The following is a 20,027-nucleotide window of genomic DNA, read 5'->3' on the forward strand; positions in this document are numbered from 1 at the left end:
TTATCTGTTGGGACTGAGCATCAGAGTCTCGGAAATCTCTTATGTACGATTCCATACTTCAAAGTTCGTACCGGAAAAATCAGTCCTTCCAAGATCGATCCCAATCTGCATCGGTATCGTAGGACGGGTATCGTAAAAAATGACCGACCAATATTGACTGCACGGTTCATTCTTTGTAGGGACAGTTGAAAGTCACTTACACAAGGAGGCCGTGTTTTCCGTGTTGTTCGTCAGATGCCGTTAATCCGATTTTTTATCTTAATTTTGCTGGTTTTTCGCAGTTTTCCAGTTTAAATCTTCTAATCTTAAATTTAAACTTACCAAAGAAAAATGCTAACAACACGGCAAACCACATCAATTACAAAAAACATCGTAGGTCCAGGTCTTATAATTAGTAAACGTTTCATAAGAATAGAACCCGGGTAGGCTCACTTGATGGACATCTCGCTATTATTTGCTAAATTTGAACTAAAGTTACTAAGGTCTATTTGAAATAACTTGTCAGCGTTAATCAATGAAGGCAAATCTTTATAATGGCAAACAGAAAAATGTTCTTGAAAGACAAACACTTCATCTTCCTTAAGTCAACAATGTCGCTAAAAAAAATGATGCTTTTTACTTAGTTAAGAAAGATTAATTAAAATTCGCTCAAAAATAAGTTACAAAAAGTTACGATCTTTTAGAATAGAGGACGGAAACATCGGTTTGGCGCCATTAACAGGAAATAGTTACAAAAAAGATTGTTGAAACTGCAACCACATGCTGTTTTAAAAGATTAGTTGAATGAGTGCCGTTTTTTTCTGTAAAATGTCACTACTACGTCCAGATGCAGATAGTGAATACATCCATAATAAGAATTTGTTAAATAACGTATCTAATAAACTTTATACCTGACATTATTTGGGTTTTATACAATACGACTGTTAATTGCCTTCCAATGACGATGAAAATCTTATATTTGGTTTGCCTCCTTATTAGCGCCAATCTCGGTAAAAGTTAATTTCTGACTATTTCAGTTTTGCTTTTTCCTTTTGGGTATATGTATTTTAGAACCATGCTATTTTATTCCACTCAAAAGACATATTGTGTGTATGTGTACGCACACATACACACATCAATTTTCTCTGTAAAAGAAGTAAATGTGTACTAAAAGAAGTAAATGTGTGTAAGACATTCTTTTGTCTGCCTTAACCTGCAATCTTGTTTACTTGACCAATCTGATATGAACAATTATTCCAACCTTATCTGTCTGAGATTTAAGCCATTTTAAATACAGTCAAGGTATCTTTGTTTCTCCAGGAGAGTTGGATAAAATATTTGCCCACATAAAACAAATAGTCATTCCAGATCTTGATAGCTCATGTCTGGCATTTCTACTTGCTCGTAAAAAAGTTTTTAAACATTACTAACATCAAAAAATTTTAAAAAAATTTTGACAATTAAAAAATTAAAATATTTAAATATATTTCTCAAAATTATTTAAATGTTTACTAAGATGTTCTGGTTACATAATGGTGACCTATGAATATCACATTTGGTGACCTTCGAATATCAACAATAAGAAAAGCTGCAGTTGTATGATAGCTATTCATTATAGATTTGTTAAAAAATTAGCAAAATAGAAATAGAATATTATGTTTTACAAATAATTATGGCTTTAAGTATGTTATCTCATGAGAAAATCATTTTTGACATTTAAAAAGAAACTTTTTCTTTAAAGTATTTGGAGACATTGGTTTTCTGGCGGAAATGTTCGGATTGAATGATGAAAGTTCTCAAAATAATATTCATGCTTATAAAAAGTCTACTGAAAGTAAGAAAAAGGTATTTGATTATTTTCTAATTTTAGTTAAAACATTTTGAATTTGTTCAAAAATTAAATTTTTCTTACAAAGTTATTTCTACCATAATTGTAATTTTACTATTTGTAGTCATATTTATAGTATTACTTGATCATATTGTATTATATTATTAAATAGGGTTTTATTTTATTCTTTAGGGTATATTAGTTTTTTATCTGATTTATAAACCTAAACAACCTATGTAATGAATTTTGTTAAAAATTTATAAAAATTTATATATATATATATATATATATATATTGCATTATGTTTTTTGTTTGTGTTTTTACAGATGACAGATATACAACATTTAATTGAAAAAAAATGGGAAAAAGGTTCAGATGGCCTTAAGGTTAAAAAAGCTATCAAGCAGTTTTACGATACAATTAATGATGTTCATTTAAAGACTGGTAGTGGAGACAAGTTTAATAGAAGTACACCTAAGAGTTTCTCCAACTTGTTAGCAGAAGATTGGAAGCAATATTTTAAAGAAACTGATAAAATATTAGATAGGAAAGTAATGAAAGACCTTCAAGAGATCACTAATGTTAAAGATTCTACTGATCAAATTATGAAAGAAGTCACAGGTATTTCAATATTAGTTTTTATATGTGACCCATCTGACCAAAACCAGTCACATGTATAAAATTTTAAGTTTTGAGTGTGATACATATTTGAAAAGGTATAATATTCTGCTTTAAAATGATGCAAAAATTATTGCTCTAGCTTGACCCTAGCCAAAGTTATGAGCAAAAATGTAACATCTATATTAAAATTTTAAAACGGAAAAAAACGCGTTTAAAGGTTTGATGTCATATAAAATAGATAAAATAGATGTCACAAAAATCACCAAATTAACCATCAAAAAATTCTTTTTTATTAAAAGTTAAGTTTGAATAGCAAAGAAAAGTTAATTATGTAAACAATTATGCAAAAAAATAAATAATGATAAAAACTGAATTTTTGAGATGTTTTGATGGTTTTCTCAATATAACATAACGCGACATCCGACTGGTTTTGGTCAGATGCGTCACATATTACACAGTTCTACTAATTGTGTTCTTTTTGTATATGTCTATTTTTCTCCTTATATATTACAAATATTTACTTGAGCAAATAACACATTGTTAAAAAGATGAAAATGGTTAAAAAATTGTGTTCTATTTAATTTTACTTTGTTAATCATGTAAATTGTTTAAAGTCTTATCATTAAAATCTGCTGTAACTGATTAAAAGAGGATGCTTATTAAGAAGCTAATTTGTTTTTGAATTACTCAAGTTTGTTATGGGAAAACTAATCACTCCTCTCCTGTATTGTAGCTTTTGTTGGAGGAACACCAATCTTTACCATGTATAAAGCTCCTCTCATAATCAAAATGGAACTTTTGATAGCTGATCATTTTTTGTTTCTTACACTCAACTAACCTGTGACTTTTTGAATCCCTTCATCATTTTACATTTGTAAAAAAAAAAAAATCTATTAGTGGTATAAGTATGCAAATATTAATAATTATGAGATTCTGTACAACCGTCAATTTCACAAACCTGTATACTTAGGATATTTTTCATTACCTTTGCTATTTTCCTAATCTCAAAGTTTATTTTGCAAAGTTTTTTTTGCTTGTTTTTTTTTTTTTTGTTTTTTTTTTATGGAAAATTAAATCAGTTTTGAATTGTAAGTAATTAAAGGTGAATTAAGTTTAAATTGATTTCTCCTGGATAGTTATCACAGACTGACTTACAGCATTATGCTAAAACTTAAAAAGCAACAAGATGCTGTTTTGAACTCTTTTCTCATAATTTTTTTAACATTATGAATGAAATAAACTTTTTAGATGAGTAATAATATTTTAGATATGTTTAGTTGTATATTTTACTGTTAGCGTTCTATCTATAAGCTTTAAATGGTTTAAATGGTGTGAAGAGGTTTCCTATATTGAAAAAAACCAACATGTTTTTGTGAAAATAATGGTTTTGTATTAGGGGATGGTATCAATTGTATGCATCAATTTTCATAGAAAGATAGTTAAATGGCTAGCTTACATTAATTTAAGTTTTTTTTTCTCATCAAATTAGAAATGTCATTGAGTTTCAATACCTTTTAAAATTCTTGATTGAAAAATCATCTTATACTATTTACCTTTTATTTAAATTATCTTAGATAATGTTGTGCTTGTTGATAAAAAAATAGAAGTTTCTCATCCTGAAGTGATGGTTCTGCAACCATCTGGAATCAATTCTAAAGATTACCCAAAATTTGTTGCCTTAGTTCAAAGTTAGTATATCTTTTTAAAGTATGAGTTTTTCTTGTTACAACTTATTATTTTAAATAATTATAATATTAAAAGATAAGATAAAAAAGAAATAGTTTTGATAGGAGGAGTTTATTGTTATGTTATTATAATCTCATTTTTATGATTGTAGATATTGTATGTTCATAGATTGGATAGAAAATTTAACTTCGAATGAAACTAGAAGTGATAGAAATGATGATGAGGAAGATGACGATGATGAAAATGATTCCAAGACGAAGCTGTTACCAGAAGGCCTTAAGCAAGATAAAAAGACAACTATTAGTCCAAAAGGTAAAAATGATTGTTTTTTTTTTTTTTTTTTTTGAAAAGTTAATTTTAAGTATTTATATATTTTATTTTGATAAGTGACAATATTTTCAAATTTAAAAAAGTAGGTTTTTTAGTGAACTGAGTGATTGTGAAATTATTAAATGCCTCATAACAGTAAAAACATTTTTTTTTTTTTTTTTTTTTTTTCTTTCATTTTTAAAAATATTTGGTTAAATTGAGCAACTTAATTATTTAAGAAGTAATGCTTTGGAGAAAATAGCGCAATACCTGAAAAACTATTTTTATCTTTGTAATTTTTTTTTTTTTTTTTGTAATGTTCTTTTAAATTTTCATAACAAGATTCTGAAGAAATAGAAATGGAGGAATGGATTAGAACAAACTTTGTAAAGCCGCACACTGAATATGGAAGTTATTCAAATGACAAATATGGTGATAAAAAAGATATCACTGAGAGAAATCAGGAAAAAAGGTTACTTGACATTATTGACTTTGGTAGTCTAATTTGTTAACCAATAAAGTTTATAATTATGTGAGTTGAAAAGGTTTTTTTATTTAGAGATGACTGGTCCAAAAAGTCAGAAAAAGAATTAGCTGACCAAGAAAATATCCAAGTAAACTAGCGTCTATATTGTTTAATATTCTCCTATGCTGTAACAACTTTACCTCACTTTTTTCTTGTTTCAAAATTTTTTTATGGTTTCAAAATAAAAAAAAGTTTCTTGTTTAGAAAAGCAAAGAGCATAAAGATAAAAACGTTCTGCAATGGAGACAAGTCAAAAAAATCTTGGAACAACGTATGAATAAGTTCGCAAAGTTGTTGGGGGAAAAGACGATGCTTCAAAAGCAATGAATTCAAGAATTTTTCTATGGTTCAAGTTTTTTTTTAAATAGCAGTTTGTAAGTTTATATTTTATTGATTTATTTTGAGCTTTAAACTTTAAAAAATTGAGTTTTTTGTTTCCAAGAAGAAAAAAGTTTGATTTTTTTTTTTTAAAAACGTTTTTAGGAACTTTTCTGTGGTTGTTAAAATTATTTAAGTTTTAAATAAGTTTTAAACTTTTTTTATAACTTTTTTAAAACTAAGATATTTTTATAAATATTTTGATATATTTTTTATTAATATTTCTATTGAGGTGTTTATTTAACAATTTGGTGTATAGTTTTTGTAAATACATTATTTATGGAAAAATATTGCATGAATTTATTTCACCATTCCAGCATTTTTTTTTTCAGATTTTTTACCACTAAGTTTATTTATATTTTGTGTAAAAGATATTTATGATTTTTAAGAAAATAAAGTAGCATCATGACTGCATATTTTAAGATTACATCTCTAGTGAACTCCTTATTAGAAATGTTAGAAGGTTGCCAGGCATGAACAGATGCAAATAAAAAATATGTACAGAATTTTAAAAAAATGCACCACAGTTTTTTTATAAAAAATTACTATTTTTGTTTGGTTTAACAAGCAAGCAAATTTTTGGAAGATAAAAATTCTCTTTGACTTTACATCAGGGAGAGATTTTCTTTTTTGAATGTAACTGTAAAGGAACCCTTTGTAATGTTGTATTAGTAGTATGTTAGAATGTAGCTGTAAAGGAACCCTTTTGTAATGTTGTATTAGAATGCAATGTATGAGGTGAGAGTCACTTGGTTTCACTTAAAAAAATAATTTTTTCTTGTTGATTATTTTTATTTTGTTTCAGAATAAAAGTATTTATATTTTTTCATCAAGCAAAAGGAATGCAGGCAATAAGTATTGAACAATTGTCAAAACTTTATGAGAATGGGTTGTATGGAAGTTTAAAATTGTTGGTAGGCCTTTTAATTCAAATTTCTAATCTTTAGAACTGCAAGTGTTGAGCAATATATTAAATCTACTGGAAAGTTCTGTCTGTTTTTAGAATAAAACAAAATACAAATTATTCTTACCGTCGACAAACTTTATTAAAACAGAAAGAATATTCCAATAGACCTAATGTTAATTTAAATTCCAAGCTAATCACTGTTCCTGGGCCCATCAATTGACAGTAAAAGAAAATTTAAAATGAAAAGATAATTTAGTGTTTGAATTGACAATAAATAATAAATACTTATAGGCATCATTTCATTTGTCACTTGGTGAACTTGCATTAATTAAGGAAGATGACTTCCAAACTGCAGCTATGAAGTACCAGCTTCTTGTTTTCTATGGGAATGCTTTGTATAAAGAAGGAGATTATAAAATGGCAGAAGTAAGATGCTTTTACTTAGATTATTTGTTGATTATTAATTTTTTTTTTTGTCAGTTAAAAGCTGATTTTTTTCTGAAAATTTTCCCGGTTTTCCATTTAATTGTTAAAGTAAATATTTAAAAAGTAGTATATATTTAATAAGTAACTTAAAAGGCTTCATTTTTATGTTTTCTTTGACCAGTAATTTTATGTTTTACTAATGGTTATCTCTGGTTGAACTTGGCATGCTTTTTTTATTTCAACCAAGAAAATAATATTTTATAAAAATGTTTAAGTTTAAAGTTGCTGTGCCATATACTTTTTATTTAGCTAAGATATCTGAGTTATTTGTCTGCAGAACTTATTAAGTTTGTTAGAAAGAACATAATTGTCAGAGAAATGGTACTTTATAGTTATAATTTTTTTCTCATCAGAATTTGAAATCTTATTTAATTTTTTTTTTTTACCTTTTTTAGCTGCAATACTGTGATGCATTGAAGTTGAGAAGATTGTTTGCTAGAATGAAATTGCAACCTGTACAGAGACAGGTTATTTGTTTTTTCTACCCAACTGCTATCAAAGCACAATTAAAGTTGTCTTTTTTTTTCTTTTCTTCTGGTAAGTTTTTTATTATTTTCAGTCAAATTTGAGCTCAGAAGTTGATATAAAGTGCAAACTTTATGATTGCTACATGAAGATGAAAAACCTCAAGCAAGCTATGGCTACAGTGAGTAAAGCTTTAATTTTAAAATTATACTCTTTAAAAAATGGTATTTTTTCTGTTCTTTATTCTTAATGTAGCATGTTTATTCTTCATGTAGCATGTTTATTCTTCATGTAGCATGTTTATTTTTTCTGTTCTTTATTCGTCATGTAGCATGTTTATTCTTCATGTAGCATGTTTATTTTTTCTGTTCTTTATTCTTCATATAGCATGTTTATTCTTTATGTAGCATATTTATTTTGCTATAAATTTTTATTGTAAAAAGCCCATTGTTTGGTGGGTTTGTTTATAAAGTAAATTTGTTTATTAAGTTTGAAAGTATTGCACAAAAACAAAGAACACCAAAAATCAATATGATGCTTGCTAAACTTTACCAAAAACATGGAATGGAAAGGTACCTCAAGATGGTAATTTTAAAGATCTATGGTTCTTTATTTAAACTCTCTAGGAATATGTGCATATTTACCCAACATCAGATACTAATTTTGTAAAGAGTACACAAATAATTTTTTTTTTCTTTTTTTTTTATCTTTTACAGATCAGCTGTCACTTGTTTCAAGGATGTCTTAAGGTAACCAAAGTTTTGTTTGTAACATCAAAAACCATATAATTTTACTAAAATACTAAGAAGTTTTGGTTCATAATAAATCCTAAAAATGGATAAAATTCAAAAAAATAAAATCATTTCCAACCCATTGTCTAAAACCATATATTTAAGTCAAAAACTTACATTTGAGAAAACAATGGTTTTGCATATAGTAAATACAACGAATCATTATTGTTCATGGTGCTAAAAAGCTCTATGATTAGTCAAGCAACATAGTTTCCTTTGGCTGATCTAGATTATAATATGGTGCCCCCATTTCAAGCTCAGAAATTATAAAATGTGAGCTAGTATACTCTATTTTTATGAAAATCCTTGTATATCATAGTTTTTTCATTAAATATTTAATTACCAACTTTTTTAGGCCAATTTTTTTATTTGAACACAGTTTTTTTCAAAGAATATTTATTTTATACATATTGTAAATTATTCAAAATAGAAATCAAAACAATCTCATATGCCTATTTACAGTCAAATGTTAATATTTTAGTACTATCCATTAAATCGTTGGAATTGATATATTGCACATTTAAGATACTTAGATTTTGTATATAATGTGTATAGTAGAGTTTTTGGTTCACAGGTGATAAACTAATCGTTTCTAACTAAAGGGTTTTCTAACTAAAATTTTCTAACTAAAGATTTATGACATTTTTTAAGTATTAAAGCCCAAAATTTAAAGTAAAGTGAAGGAGTATTGTCACAAGTAATTTATTGTATGAACCTAGTTTGAAATTATTAACTACTTAATAGATGCTTAGTCATCCCCGTTTAACTTTCTTTCTTTAGATCTGAACCACTTGCTTTGGAAGCAGCTACTTCTTTACTAGACTTGGGCACACCTGTTCAAGAGGTTCATACCTTAATGTGTAGCATTGGATCTCCAACCCCTGAATGTTAAGTTATTTCTATTCAATGGTTTGAAACAAATGAAGAAAAAAAACAACAATAACAACAAACCTAATTAGTAACTTTTATTTAGATTAAAAAGAACGTTATTTTATTTCAGGTATTTTCATAGTTGATATAGAGTTTTAAAGTGCTTGCTTAATAATATTTTGCTTCCACCAGTTCATTTAACACACAAATTTGAAAGTTTTATTAAAAGATTTCCAGGAGTCCAGATGTACCAAAGTAGTTTAATAATTTCCTTAAAACCCAGAGAAGTTTTTTTTATTTATATGCTTGGTTTAAGAAATTTTTTGATGGATGAAGAGCTTGAAGATGGAAAAGACTGTGTCCTTTATTTTACATTTGATAACTGAGTAAAGGTGCTAGTTGAATCAGAAGCATACAACAAACGCATTAAAATGCTTGTTTAGATGTTTGGCAATACTCATTCTACATTTCTAGACTGATTATAAAATTTGTTTTAAAACTATTAAGTTTTATAAAGAAAAATAACAATTAAAAGAAACAAATAAAAATAACAAATAAAAGAAAAGTTCATTTTAGCTGTCAGTTTTTTAAATTAATTTATTTAAAAATTTAAAAAATTATTTAAAAAAGTTTAAAAATCAAGATTTAATTTTGATAAATTAATTTAAAACATTTACAAAAGTTTGCAAAAAGTCACTGGCGAATTTTAAAAGATTTTAGAAATTCAAAGCTCCTTAGTTTTATCAGGGATCATCTTGTGATTCTGTAATGTTGCTCAAAGCTAAGTGAACCTGACTTTTCTCTTAATAAGAATATTGAATAAGCTACTAAATATGAACCCAAAAGCAAATTACTCAGATATTTTTTTGTATATTGCTGGTTGATTTTTAAATATTAATCCTAAAGTAATTGATATAGAAAAATTTCACTTTTTTTAATATTAGAGTTGTCATTTTATTCCCCTATTAATCTTTAGGATGATCCAATACATTAAAGGATATGCTTTAGCTTCTCTTAACAAACATCCGAGTAAGTGAATGCTCTTTATTTAGTGCTTATCTTTGATTTTTTGAATTTGAATGATTTTTTTTAAACTTGGTTCTCATGGTTGATTTATAGTTGGCTAATGAGTTTCTCTTGTTTCTTTAAAAGTCTGTTAAAATTTGAAATCAGAATTTATTATAATTATTTGCATATATTTGTAAATAAGTCATTTGTAACTTGAAATCTTAAACTGAAAAGTAGGTTGTTTTTTTTTTAAGAAGCCTTACATGTGTTTAAGTCACTGGAAACTCAGGTAAATATTTGCATATAACTGTTTATACCAATTTTTCTCTTATTTGTATTTAGTTTCTTATCCAATTTTGAATTTTAGAGCCTGAGAAATAATTGCTGTCTTCTATCAAAAATAGCAGAATCATACTGTAGAACTGGGGATGTTGACAGTGCTAAAAGTACTTATGAAAGAGTAAATATAAATATCAAATACTTCAAAATATATTTTACATCAAATTTTTTTCAAAATATTTGAGTTTGAAACTAATTGTTAAACAGCAGAGATTCCTTTCTATAAATATATGTTGAACAAACTACTATTATATATGAATACAGATATGTTATGTAGTATAAATAAATACTTAAGTGACATTGTTTTTATATTATATATAATAGAAGAAACAAATTCAATCAATAATAGTGTTTATTTTGGTTGATTTTGTTTTTTCATATAATTCTTAAAATTTATAAAAGTGCATTGAATTTAAAAAATTATTGTTAAATTATTAATTATGAAATGATTGTTATTAGTTTGTTGGTTTTTTTTTATTTTAAATATTTTTTAACCAAAATTAAATCATAAAGTTGAAAACAGTTTTTTGTTTATAATCCAGGTACGCTTGATAAACAAGCACCATCTCATAGGAATGGACGCATTTGCCCAACTGTTGGCAGATAACAAACAGAAAGCTGAACTACAAAAGTAAAATGAAAATATAATTATGTAAAATTAAGTAAAATACTCTACACTAAAAATTGTAATAAATGTGCAAAAAAAAAAAAAAAAAAGAAAAGATAACAATAACTTTTAATAAAAATTAAATTTGTATTTGAACATATAAAAAGGAGCATAATTTTATTTTTAACCTGTCACTAATTATGAAATTAGGTTGTCACAAGAACTTTTAGAAGTCAATGATCAGAGTGTTGAATCCTGGATAGCTTTGGCTTATTACTCTTTATGTTGCAACCAAAAGGCTAGAGCAGTTTATTTTGCTCAGAAGGTAACTCATTTTAAACTTGTGAGTTTCTTTTTTTTCCGTTTTACTCAGTACTCACTATATTATATGGCTTTGTAATTAATATCAAGTTATTCACAAATAAAATGAAAATATTGAAAAAGTGAAAATGATTTTAACATGAATAAAGTTTCAAAAATAAGCAACACTTGTTGTATATTTTTTTGCAGTTTTTAACTGTGTTAAGTTTACTTCAAATTTTGGTCATGTTCATCTCCCCGATGTTTGATGTGATTTGATGTGCTAATGTTTTACTAAGAATTTTAAATGTGTATTGAATTCATATAAACTAGCAATAAGCAACCCGTAAAACGGGTTATGGTTGGTCTGTTAATTTATAGTGGCTGTTTTCCACAATTTAAAGTTGCGAAACCATAACTAATACCCTTTTAGAAAAACGCCTTCAAATTTAAAAAATTAAACTATCTGTAAAGTTAAAATAAAAAGTATGCGGAGGTAAAATAATTTACCAATTATTTAATATTATTTGAGTAATTTACCATTGACATAGGTCATATCAGTGTTAGGCAGAACCATTTTCCTCGATATTACCAAGTTCAACGCAATACGTTTTTAGTTACTGACTCAAAATAATAACACTTCATCATGCTTTAAATTGACGAAAAAGTGAAGCTAAATTCTTGTGATATTTTTTATAACATGAACTTTAATTTATAAGATTAATATAAAGCAAACGTTAATTATACATAAATAATTAACTTTTTGGTATCCCCTTGATACATGTTTCTTTAAAAAAGGAAATTGTCTTTAAAACGTTAAATGCACAACTAAATAAATTTATTAAGAGTATCTGACCATTACTATATATGGCACTAATCTGACCATTTTTATATATATGTCCTCTGTTTCAATAGCTTTTAGTAAACGGTAATTTGCTACCATTTACTAAAAATTCCTTTTGTTACTCGAAATTTAATTCTCTTAAGTATTTTGACACTAATAAAGGACCTCCCTTCCCCGTTTTTGCCTTAATGGTGGTCAGGAGAATAGTTATTTTTATTAAGAGTAGTCAAGTTTTTGATGAAGGCCTTTTACCAGAATAATGAAATGTAAAACAATGATTTACGTGTATAAGAATTTTTTCTTTTTAATATTTATAAGAATTTAACATATATAAAAATTTTTTCTTTCCTCAAAAGTGTTGCAAATGCAAACTAAGCTAATTAATTAGTTAAAAATCTTATAAAATTTAAGTAACACGATATTTGAAAAATGCGCTAAACTACAATATTAACCACCCATTTAAAAAGATTCCCTAAATTACGTACAGCAAATTATTAGGCTTAAAATAGAGAAAACTTTAAAAAAATTGAACTAATTGCATACATTTATATCATTTTAACTGACCAAAATTTACAATAAAAGGTAATCAGGTTTCTTTTTATAAATCGTATAAATCGTATAAATGCGTCAATCGTAAATCCTTAAGAAAAAAAAAATGGAATTATGATACTATAATTACAACAACAACAACAAAAAAACAAAAATAAAACACCACATAAAAACTGAAGATCGATTTACCTATTTATAGTAACCCATTTTGACATGGCAGTTAATATAAACATTTATCGAAAATGGAACTATAAAATCTGTTTCGAAGTACAAAAGGATTAACAATACTCTCTCTCTATATATATATAAAAACCAATTTAAGATATAAATTGCATTTTTAGCATAATGTTGTCTTGGCTTTCAGTAAATAAATAAAAGCAGTAAGTTCCAATAATGAAACAACCTATTATTCATTTTTTACAATAGTCACCAACATGAAGGTGTCTATTGTTAAAAATGAATACCAACACAAAACATCACAACAATAACACATAACAATAGAATATTTACATCCTTGATCCTAAAATCCAGTGAAGATAACAAACCAAATTAAAATATGAAAGGCAAAATTAGAAAACCAATTTAAAGTTAACTATATTTATCTTTTTGCTAAACATATAAATACATAAAAGTATATTTGTTTTTATGTTCAATATTAGTTATTCAATTACTTCAAATTTAGGACATGAAAACACCCTAGATTTAAAGATCAAGGTTGCATACTCTCATACACATTACGCTAAACAGTAACAGACATTATTATGTGTTTCCAGAATAATTAAAAAAGGCTAGACAACACAACCTAGCTCCAAAGCAGTAACACCGCCTGGCACTAAATGCTGCCAAATCACACCTCTGCTATAAGTACATCGCTTGGCTGGCAAGGTTATCAATCTTGCTCAACATAATGCCAAATCACACCACTTTGAAAACATGGAAACAACATAATTTAAACATATATACAACTATAAACAAATATGGTTTTATATAACATATTTGATTAATAATCTTTTCAATTTGATGAAGAGTAGCTTGTTCAGCTATTAGAAGTGGGACTGAGTGGTGAATGAAATCTTCCATCATAAAAAATTTGTATGTATTCCAGAGATGTAAAGGATTGTCAGGTTCACAAAAGGTCAAAATAATTGAAATTAACTGTCTAATTTTCTTTGGCATATGTGTTAACACTGCCTCAGAAAGAGTATTCTGCCATTCAGTGTCATCTTGCAACAGACCTTTCAAAACACATGCTTCACAAAACGTTTCAAGGACAATACCATTAACAGTATGCACATCCTCCCAATATATTGCTCCTTTTGCTTGCAAAAGTAACAGTCTAAGAAAAAACAATTCTCCAGTTAGATTAACTTTATACATTCTTATTATCACCTTATTACCACCCCTTTGTCTAACCTTCCATTTACAATGTTTATCATCAAATATAAAGTGATAAGGAATGTCTACATAAGAATTGCAATGTGCTCTTTCATTTTCAGTATTTAACTTAAACTATGCCGTTAGGTGCGTATCACGTTGAGCTGCACGATCTAAAGCCATTTGTTCTGCTCCTTCTCTAAAATACAATAATTGATTTTCAGGTAGATGTTTACCAAGTCACAGCACTTTAAAAACACGGAAAGAACATAATATAAACATATGTACAAACTGTAAGCACAATAAATGTGTTTAAATATGTATATAAGGATAAAATATATACTAAAATAAATAAATACCTTATATACATATTTAAACCCATTTTTAAAACAATTATGTAACACATATTAACACATACACAAACAGCAAAAAAACACTTTACATTATTATAAAAACACATTGATAAAACAACTATAAAGCACTTATTACCACACACACATACATATCAAAAGAGCATATATGCAAACAATAAACGTGTGCAAACAAAAATTTTAAAATTGAGGCAAGAAAATTTAAAAAGATTCAAAGTAAACAAAATATATATTTACAAACAATACTCTTTACCTTCTTCTTTTTTTTTTTCTTCATAAGAACTGTAATCCTCATAACAAAATTTAACCTTTTCATACAATAACATGTGACATGCCATGTCAGTGTTGGCACAAAAGTTTAATTTACTTTTCTAAATTTTCTAAAAAAGAACAAAAATAGTTAATAACATCACAGAAATTTCAATGTAGTAATAACCATTTTATGGAAATAGCATTAGTATAACTTTAAATAACATACATACCCCTATTTTCCTTCTAAAAAATAAGATAATAAAAACAAAACTGCAAAATGAAAAACTAAAACAAACAAAATATAAACGATTTAAAAAATTAAAATCCTTTCTACTTTATCTAATAAAAATTTAAATCCTTTCTACTTTATCTAATAAAAATTTAAATCCTTTCTACTTTATCTAAATAAAATTTAAATCCTTTCTGCTTTATCTAATAAAAATGTATATATAACTATTTTATATACTTACTTCAATTATAAGATGATCTTAACTATTATTATTTATCTTCATATGATTCTTTATGTAATATATCTAAACTAATAATTAAATTCCAAAAGGAAGAAAGTTTTAACTCGCTTCATGGATCTTTCTCCAATGGCCGCGTGCATTTAAAGAACGCGCTCTATCAAAGCCTAGTAACTAATGACGAAACGACGACATTAAACATTAAACATTAATTTTTGTAGGAATTATATTATGATTATTCTTCAAAAATTTATTTGCTTTTGGATTTGGAGTAGGAATAACATCATTTACCAATTGCTTTTAATCTTTTAGGCTCATGTGACTGATGTTACAAATGTCCAAGCATTAGTTTTAAAAGGTTGGTTTTGTTGAATGTTGTTTTTTTTAGCATATTTACATACATGACATAATTGTATGTATGTATGTTTGTATGTATGCATATATGTATGTATGTATGTATGTATGTATGTATGTATGTATGTATGTATGTATGTATGTATGTATGTATGTATGTATGTATGTATGCATGCTGGAATCTATGCAATTTATGCAATTAATGTATGCAGTAAAGTTATAATTTAAAATTTAAAACTACAATTCAAATTATGCATAAATAAATTTAAGTATTTTATATAATAGCTTCTCTTCTTCATTCATTAAACAAGACTCAAGAAGCACTCATTCACTTTAGGGAAGCCATAAGGTTGGATCCAAAGAGATTTGAGTCATATGCTGGTAAAGATTATATTTCAAAAAATTTTTTTAGGTGTTATCAATTTACTTTTATATTTTATTTGTAAATGAAGTATCGTTAAAACATAAAAACTGTGTTATATGATAATGACCCATGGGATTTTTGAAATATTTTGAGAAGCACTTAATCACTTTTGATAATTATAAATATATTTTGATAATTTATTGTTATAAACCAAGTTTATCTCCCTTTCAAGTACTATAAAGCTAGTTTTGAAAGATTGACTGTAAACAAAGAAAATGCATTGTTATTTTAATTCGTTTCACTAAGTGGAATTATTTTTTAAAAAAAAGCAGAATAGTTGCAGCAAAATTCAGTGTGTAAAAGAGATTTTATTATGTAAATGATCTTAAATAACTCACCAGACAATTATCTCCAGAGATGCATAAACAAACTGAGCTATACAGATAACTCAGAGTTACTACACAGTTACACAGTTGATATGTTGAAAGCCTAACACCTATCCATTTGTAAGCACCATTCCAGAAGCAAAAAAATGGATTTTTTATTTTAGAAAATAAAAATAAACAATAAAGGCATTCCAGACTGCTACTTCTGCTAATTGCACTGGAATGTACATAGTGTTTCTGTGAATATATCAGGCCTTTTATGGATATGGATAAAATTTACTTTATAGACAAAGAAAAAATTTCAGACTGTTTTTTACATTATATTTAAATAGAAATTAGTTCTATTAGTTTAACATTTTCTGCAATTTGCAATTTTCTCCAACAGATAAATTCAGCTTAGACATCATTTAAAATTATATATCTTAACAAAAAATCATTACTATATGTAAAACATATATTAGTATTACTATCTGTTATACTAGTTTATGATAGAATAATTTATGATGGAATAATTTATGATAGAATAATTTATGATAGAATAATTTATAGAAAATAAAAGTTTAAGGTTAATTTTTATCATTAAATATTAAATTTTCTAAAATTTAGGACTGGTAGATTGCTACATTTCAACAGAAAAATTAAAAGAGGCTTTGGTTGTTGCTAAGAATGCTCATAAAGCAATTGGAGCGAATGCAAGAACACTGACTGTATTTTTTTTTTTCTTATTTTTCTTATATTTATCTTTTATTCTCTAATATTTGTCTATGTTCTTGTTGTATTATTAATATTTATTGCGATGTTTATCTTAGCTTTGTGCAAAAGTATATGCAGAAGAGTCTCAAACTCTGGAAAAGGTTTTTTATATATAATTCATTTTTCTCATTTAAGTGGAACATGTGTGCTTAAAGATTTACTAAATTGTGGGCATTTTTCAGGCTAAAACGATGCTTAAGAAAGCTATATCTAATGATGCAACTTATGTACCACCAACAATTATTCTAACGGAAATTCTCATTAAAGAACACCTTTTTGAAGAAGCAGAACAGTTGTAAGTGATTCACTGTAGTTAATTTTTCTTATGTATTTTATTATATGTATTCATACTCTTATATACACTAATATTTTTTTATAGACTCTTTCCACCCTAAAGTTTTAACGATAAACGAAATTTAAGAACTTTTTCTTTGGTCCAATTGTCTTTGAATTTTTATTGAAAAATTTTCATTGCATTTTTAAGTCTTTTTTAATCTAGTTTTCCTACTGACTTTAGCTTTACATTTAAATAAACTGCAGATGTTGAATCAAAGGCGTTTTGTCATTAAATAATTTAGTATGCAACTATAAGTTTAAATTTTTGTAAGTCATGAAAAAGTCATCGAAACTGTTCTCGTTAAGTTGGACAGAGAAAAAAAATTCTGAAGTTAGACATTCGATAATCCTGCTTCTGCGTGCTTTTTTTTTGTTGTAAAATGTTTTTTTTTTTTGTTGTTTTGTTATAAATTGTTTTAGGCTGCGTAAGCAACTAGCGACCCGGCAAACCTCAACCCTTTATCGTCTGGCTGGTGATTGCTTGAAACAAATGGGAAACATAGAGGAAGGAATATCAATGTATGACATGGCTCTAAGGTCAATCGCTGTTTTTTTTTTTGTTTTGTTTTATTTTTTGATTTCATTGGTTTGAAATGAAGCATTTTTCTCGCTTTTTGTGTTCGTTTGTACTTTTCGCTTTGTATCGAAAATTCAAATATTTATGCAACGGTAGGCTTGATCCAGAAAATGTTCAAGCATTGGATGGATTACATGGCGTTGAGCGAAATTCAACTGCGGGAGAATTAGACTTATCCGGAATTGCGGGACGGGAACCACGTGATAGAAGCAGCATGGAGGTATTATTCTTCCAAACATTAAAAAAAAAAATTTAATCAATTTTTGATGCTTTTCTAACACGATAATTAGCAAGTTAAGAAACGACCAATTGAACTGCACCTGTTGAGTTCCACCTGCTTTACTTACATATAGTTTAAATTTTACTCAGTGACTATTGCATGCGTTTAGCGTGAAAGAGCATCACTTTAGTAAAAATTCTAAAACTTTCACAAGAATCAAAGGATTTCAGAAATCTTATTGTTTAAAAAAAATACTTTCGTTTTTTCTGCAGGATATCGAGCTGGCTTCTGGAGTCGATGTAAGTTTATGAAGATCTTCTTAAATATTACTTATTTTACGCGTTTATTGCAACGCCACCTTTATTTTTTTTATTTTTTATTTCTTCTTAGTGGATAGACTGAGAACCGTATGAGATGTTTTTTTGATTGCAAGTTTCTGATGCGGTTTCTTGACCAAAAAAACTGTTTACTTGTCAAATTACTGTTAGATCATTATTTTACAAAGATTAATAATTTTATATATGAAAAAAATCTTGAACTAATGTCGTTCTGTTTGTCTTTTTGCCAATTCTATAAAACATCTTCGTGAATCAAGAAATCCGATAAAATTTTGAGGTAAGTTATAAAATTCCCAGTCTGCGACAAGCTACAAACAGGATGTTATCCTTTTTCGGCTATAATGATTAGTCTAATAATTGTTAACATTATAAATCTAAAAATTAATGTTATGAATGCTTATTATTATCACCTATGTTATTGTTATTATTTTATAGCGCGTCAGCAGCGCTGTCATCTGTATTTTATAACTCAATGGACATTGCTATTATTACATCTTCCTTAATATTAACTATAATCTATACAATCATGCGATGTTTATCACGCATGGAGTATTTTGAGCTTATCAGAAACACAAAATTAAAAAGATCTTTGCTTCTAATAAATATCCAGTTCTATTTTTTTTAAGTTCACCTGACTAATAATTATTTAAACATAAAGCAGTCAATTCTGAAAAATAAGTCTGGCAAGTAGCGGAGCTTGCAGGCGAGGTGGAAAGAGGTTGTTACGTAATAATTACTGTGGCTTTTGTAAAACTTGCCCTTGCCATGTCCTCTTTTTTAAACGAAAAGATTTTATCAGAAAAGGAATCAAATTATTGTGAGGAGAGAGAACTGAATTAAAAACAAAGATTTTAAAAAAAAAACGCACCCAAGATCACTCATCAACTCTTCATATAAATAAGTGATAAAGCGTAAGAAGAAAAGTATGTAAAACCAATTATATATAAAAAGTAGATATCTAACTCGCGCTTCCGCAGTGAAGCAAGTTTTTTGCCAGCCCAGATTTGTTTTGTCAGCCTGAAATGATGCAATGTTAAATAGAAAAAAAAAAAAAAAAGAATAATTGTCAGTTTAAATGAAACGCCTACCGGCATTAAATTTCTTGCTTCACTTTTTCTTACGGAACTTTTGTGAAGTTGGACATCTAGTTTATACATATTCTGTACAACTAGGAAAAGACGTAAATACGAAGGTACATAAATGAAAGCGTAAGAAAAGTTGAATACAACTGGGAAAAGACGTAAATGAGAAGACTTATCAACCTGCCACCTAAACAAAAGATGAATGGGCATCGCAACAGAAAAACAACCAAAAGCTATAAAAGCTCAAAAAAATAAAGTTTTGAAGTTTTTAGACGGGCGTATGTTCGTCTCTTTTGGAAGAAGAAAAGAAGACGAAGTTTTAAAGAGAAAATTCTAAGAAAGCTTTAAGAAGAATTTTAAAAAGAGAAAGAATTTTGTGTTAAAAAAAAAATGCTTTGATGAACAAGCAGTTGAGTAAAAAAGGAAAGAAGAAGAAATATTGTTAAAAGAAGAATAACCAGAACTTTCAAATAAAGAATAGATATTTGTATAAAAAGAGAAGAAAAAAAAAGAGCAGTAATTGATATAAACAGTTTTATTGAACACTGCGAGAAGTGTAAGAGAATATTATTTGTATTACATAACGTTATAAGCAAAAGATTGCTATTTATTACACACTAACATAACGTTTATTGACTTTTATTGCAAAACAGAATATAC

At 27.0% G+C, this 20,027-nt stretch overlaps 2 protein-coding genes and 1 long non-coding RNA gene across 5 annotated transcripts in view; 2 read left to right on the top strand and 1 right to left on the bottom strand.

The window, feature by feature from the left end:
• Positions 1–682: 682 nt before the first annotated feature.
• On the top strand, positions 683–5,365 carry LOC149892804 (uncharacterized). Its single transcript, XM_090099560.1, has 8 exons — positions 683–989; positions 1,721–1,824; positions 2,134–2,428; positions 4,003–4,116; positions 4,283–4,426; positions 4,766–4,895; positions 4,983–5,037; positions 5,154–5,365. The coding sequence occupies exons 1-8, from the start codon at positions 938–940 to the stop codon at positions 5,274–5,276; spliced, it is 1,017 nt and encodes a 338-aa protein (XP_089955686.1). The 5' UTR covers positions 683–937; the 3' UTR covers positions 5,277–5,365.
• Positions 5,366–6,108: 743 nt separating this feature from the next.
• Positions 6,109–18,489, top strand: LOC149892805 (anaphase-promoting complex subunit 7-like). 3 transcript variants are annotated; one of them, XM_090089772.1, is made up of 21 exons: positions 6,109–6,241; positions 6,526–6,660; positions 7,116–7,187; positions 7,280–7,366; positions 7,675–7,757; positions 7,902–7,934; positions 8,757–8,863; positions 9,822–9,875; positions 10,109–10,143; positions 10,222–10,314; positions 10,736–10,824; positions 11,011–11,125; positions 15,270–15,315; positions 15,597–15,692; positions 16,668–16,768; positions 16,871–16,915; positions 16,997–17,109; positions 17,571–17,687; positions 17,824–17,947; positions 18,220–18,246; positions 18,338–18,489. In XM_090089772.1, the coding sequence occupies exons 1-21, from the start codon at positions 6,170–6,172 to the stop codon at positions 18,347–18,349; spliced, it is 1,656 nt and encodes a 551-aa protein (XP_089945898.1). In that variant the 5' UTR covers positions 6,109–6,169; the 3' UTR covers positions 18,350–18,489. The 3 variants fall into 3 exon arrangements, with proteins under 3 accessions (XP_089945898.1, XP_089945905.1, XP_089945912.1); XM_090089779.1 differs by having other exon boundaries at positions 6,136–6,241; positions 8,757–8,820; positions 9,823–9,875; XM_090089786.1 differs by lacking the exons at positions 6,109–6,241; positions 6,526–6,660; positions 7,116–7,187; positions 7,280–7,366 and having other exon boundaries at positions 7,753–7,770; positions 8,757–8,820; positions 9,823–9,875.
• LOC149892806 (uncharacterized) overlaps positions 14,497–20,027 on the bottom strand; it is a 133,905-nt gene continuing 128,374 nt past the window's right edge. Inside the window, exon 3 of the long non-coding RNA XR_016453182.1 lies at positions 14,497–14,618. This is a non-coding gene — a long non-coding RNA (uncharacterized LOC149892806). The remainder of the gene's footprint in view (positions 14,619–20,027) is intronic.

This window comes from Hydra viridissima, unplaced genomic scaffold (assembly GCF_058129835.1).
Source record: "Hydra viridissima isolate aposymbiotic clone 2 unplaced genomic scaffold, HvirCarnegie_v1 scaffold_1, whole genome shotgun sequence".
Lineage (NCBI taxonomy): Eukaryota > Metazoa > Cnidaria > Hydrozoa > Anthoathecata > Hydridae > Hydra > Hydra viridissima.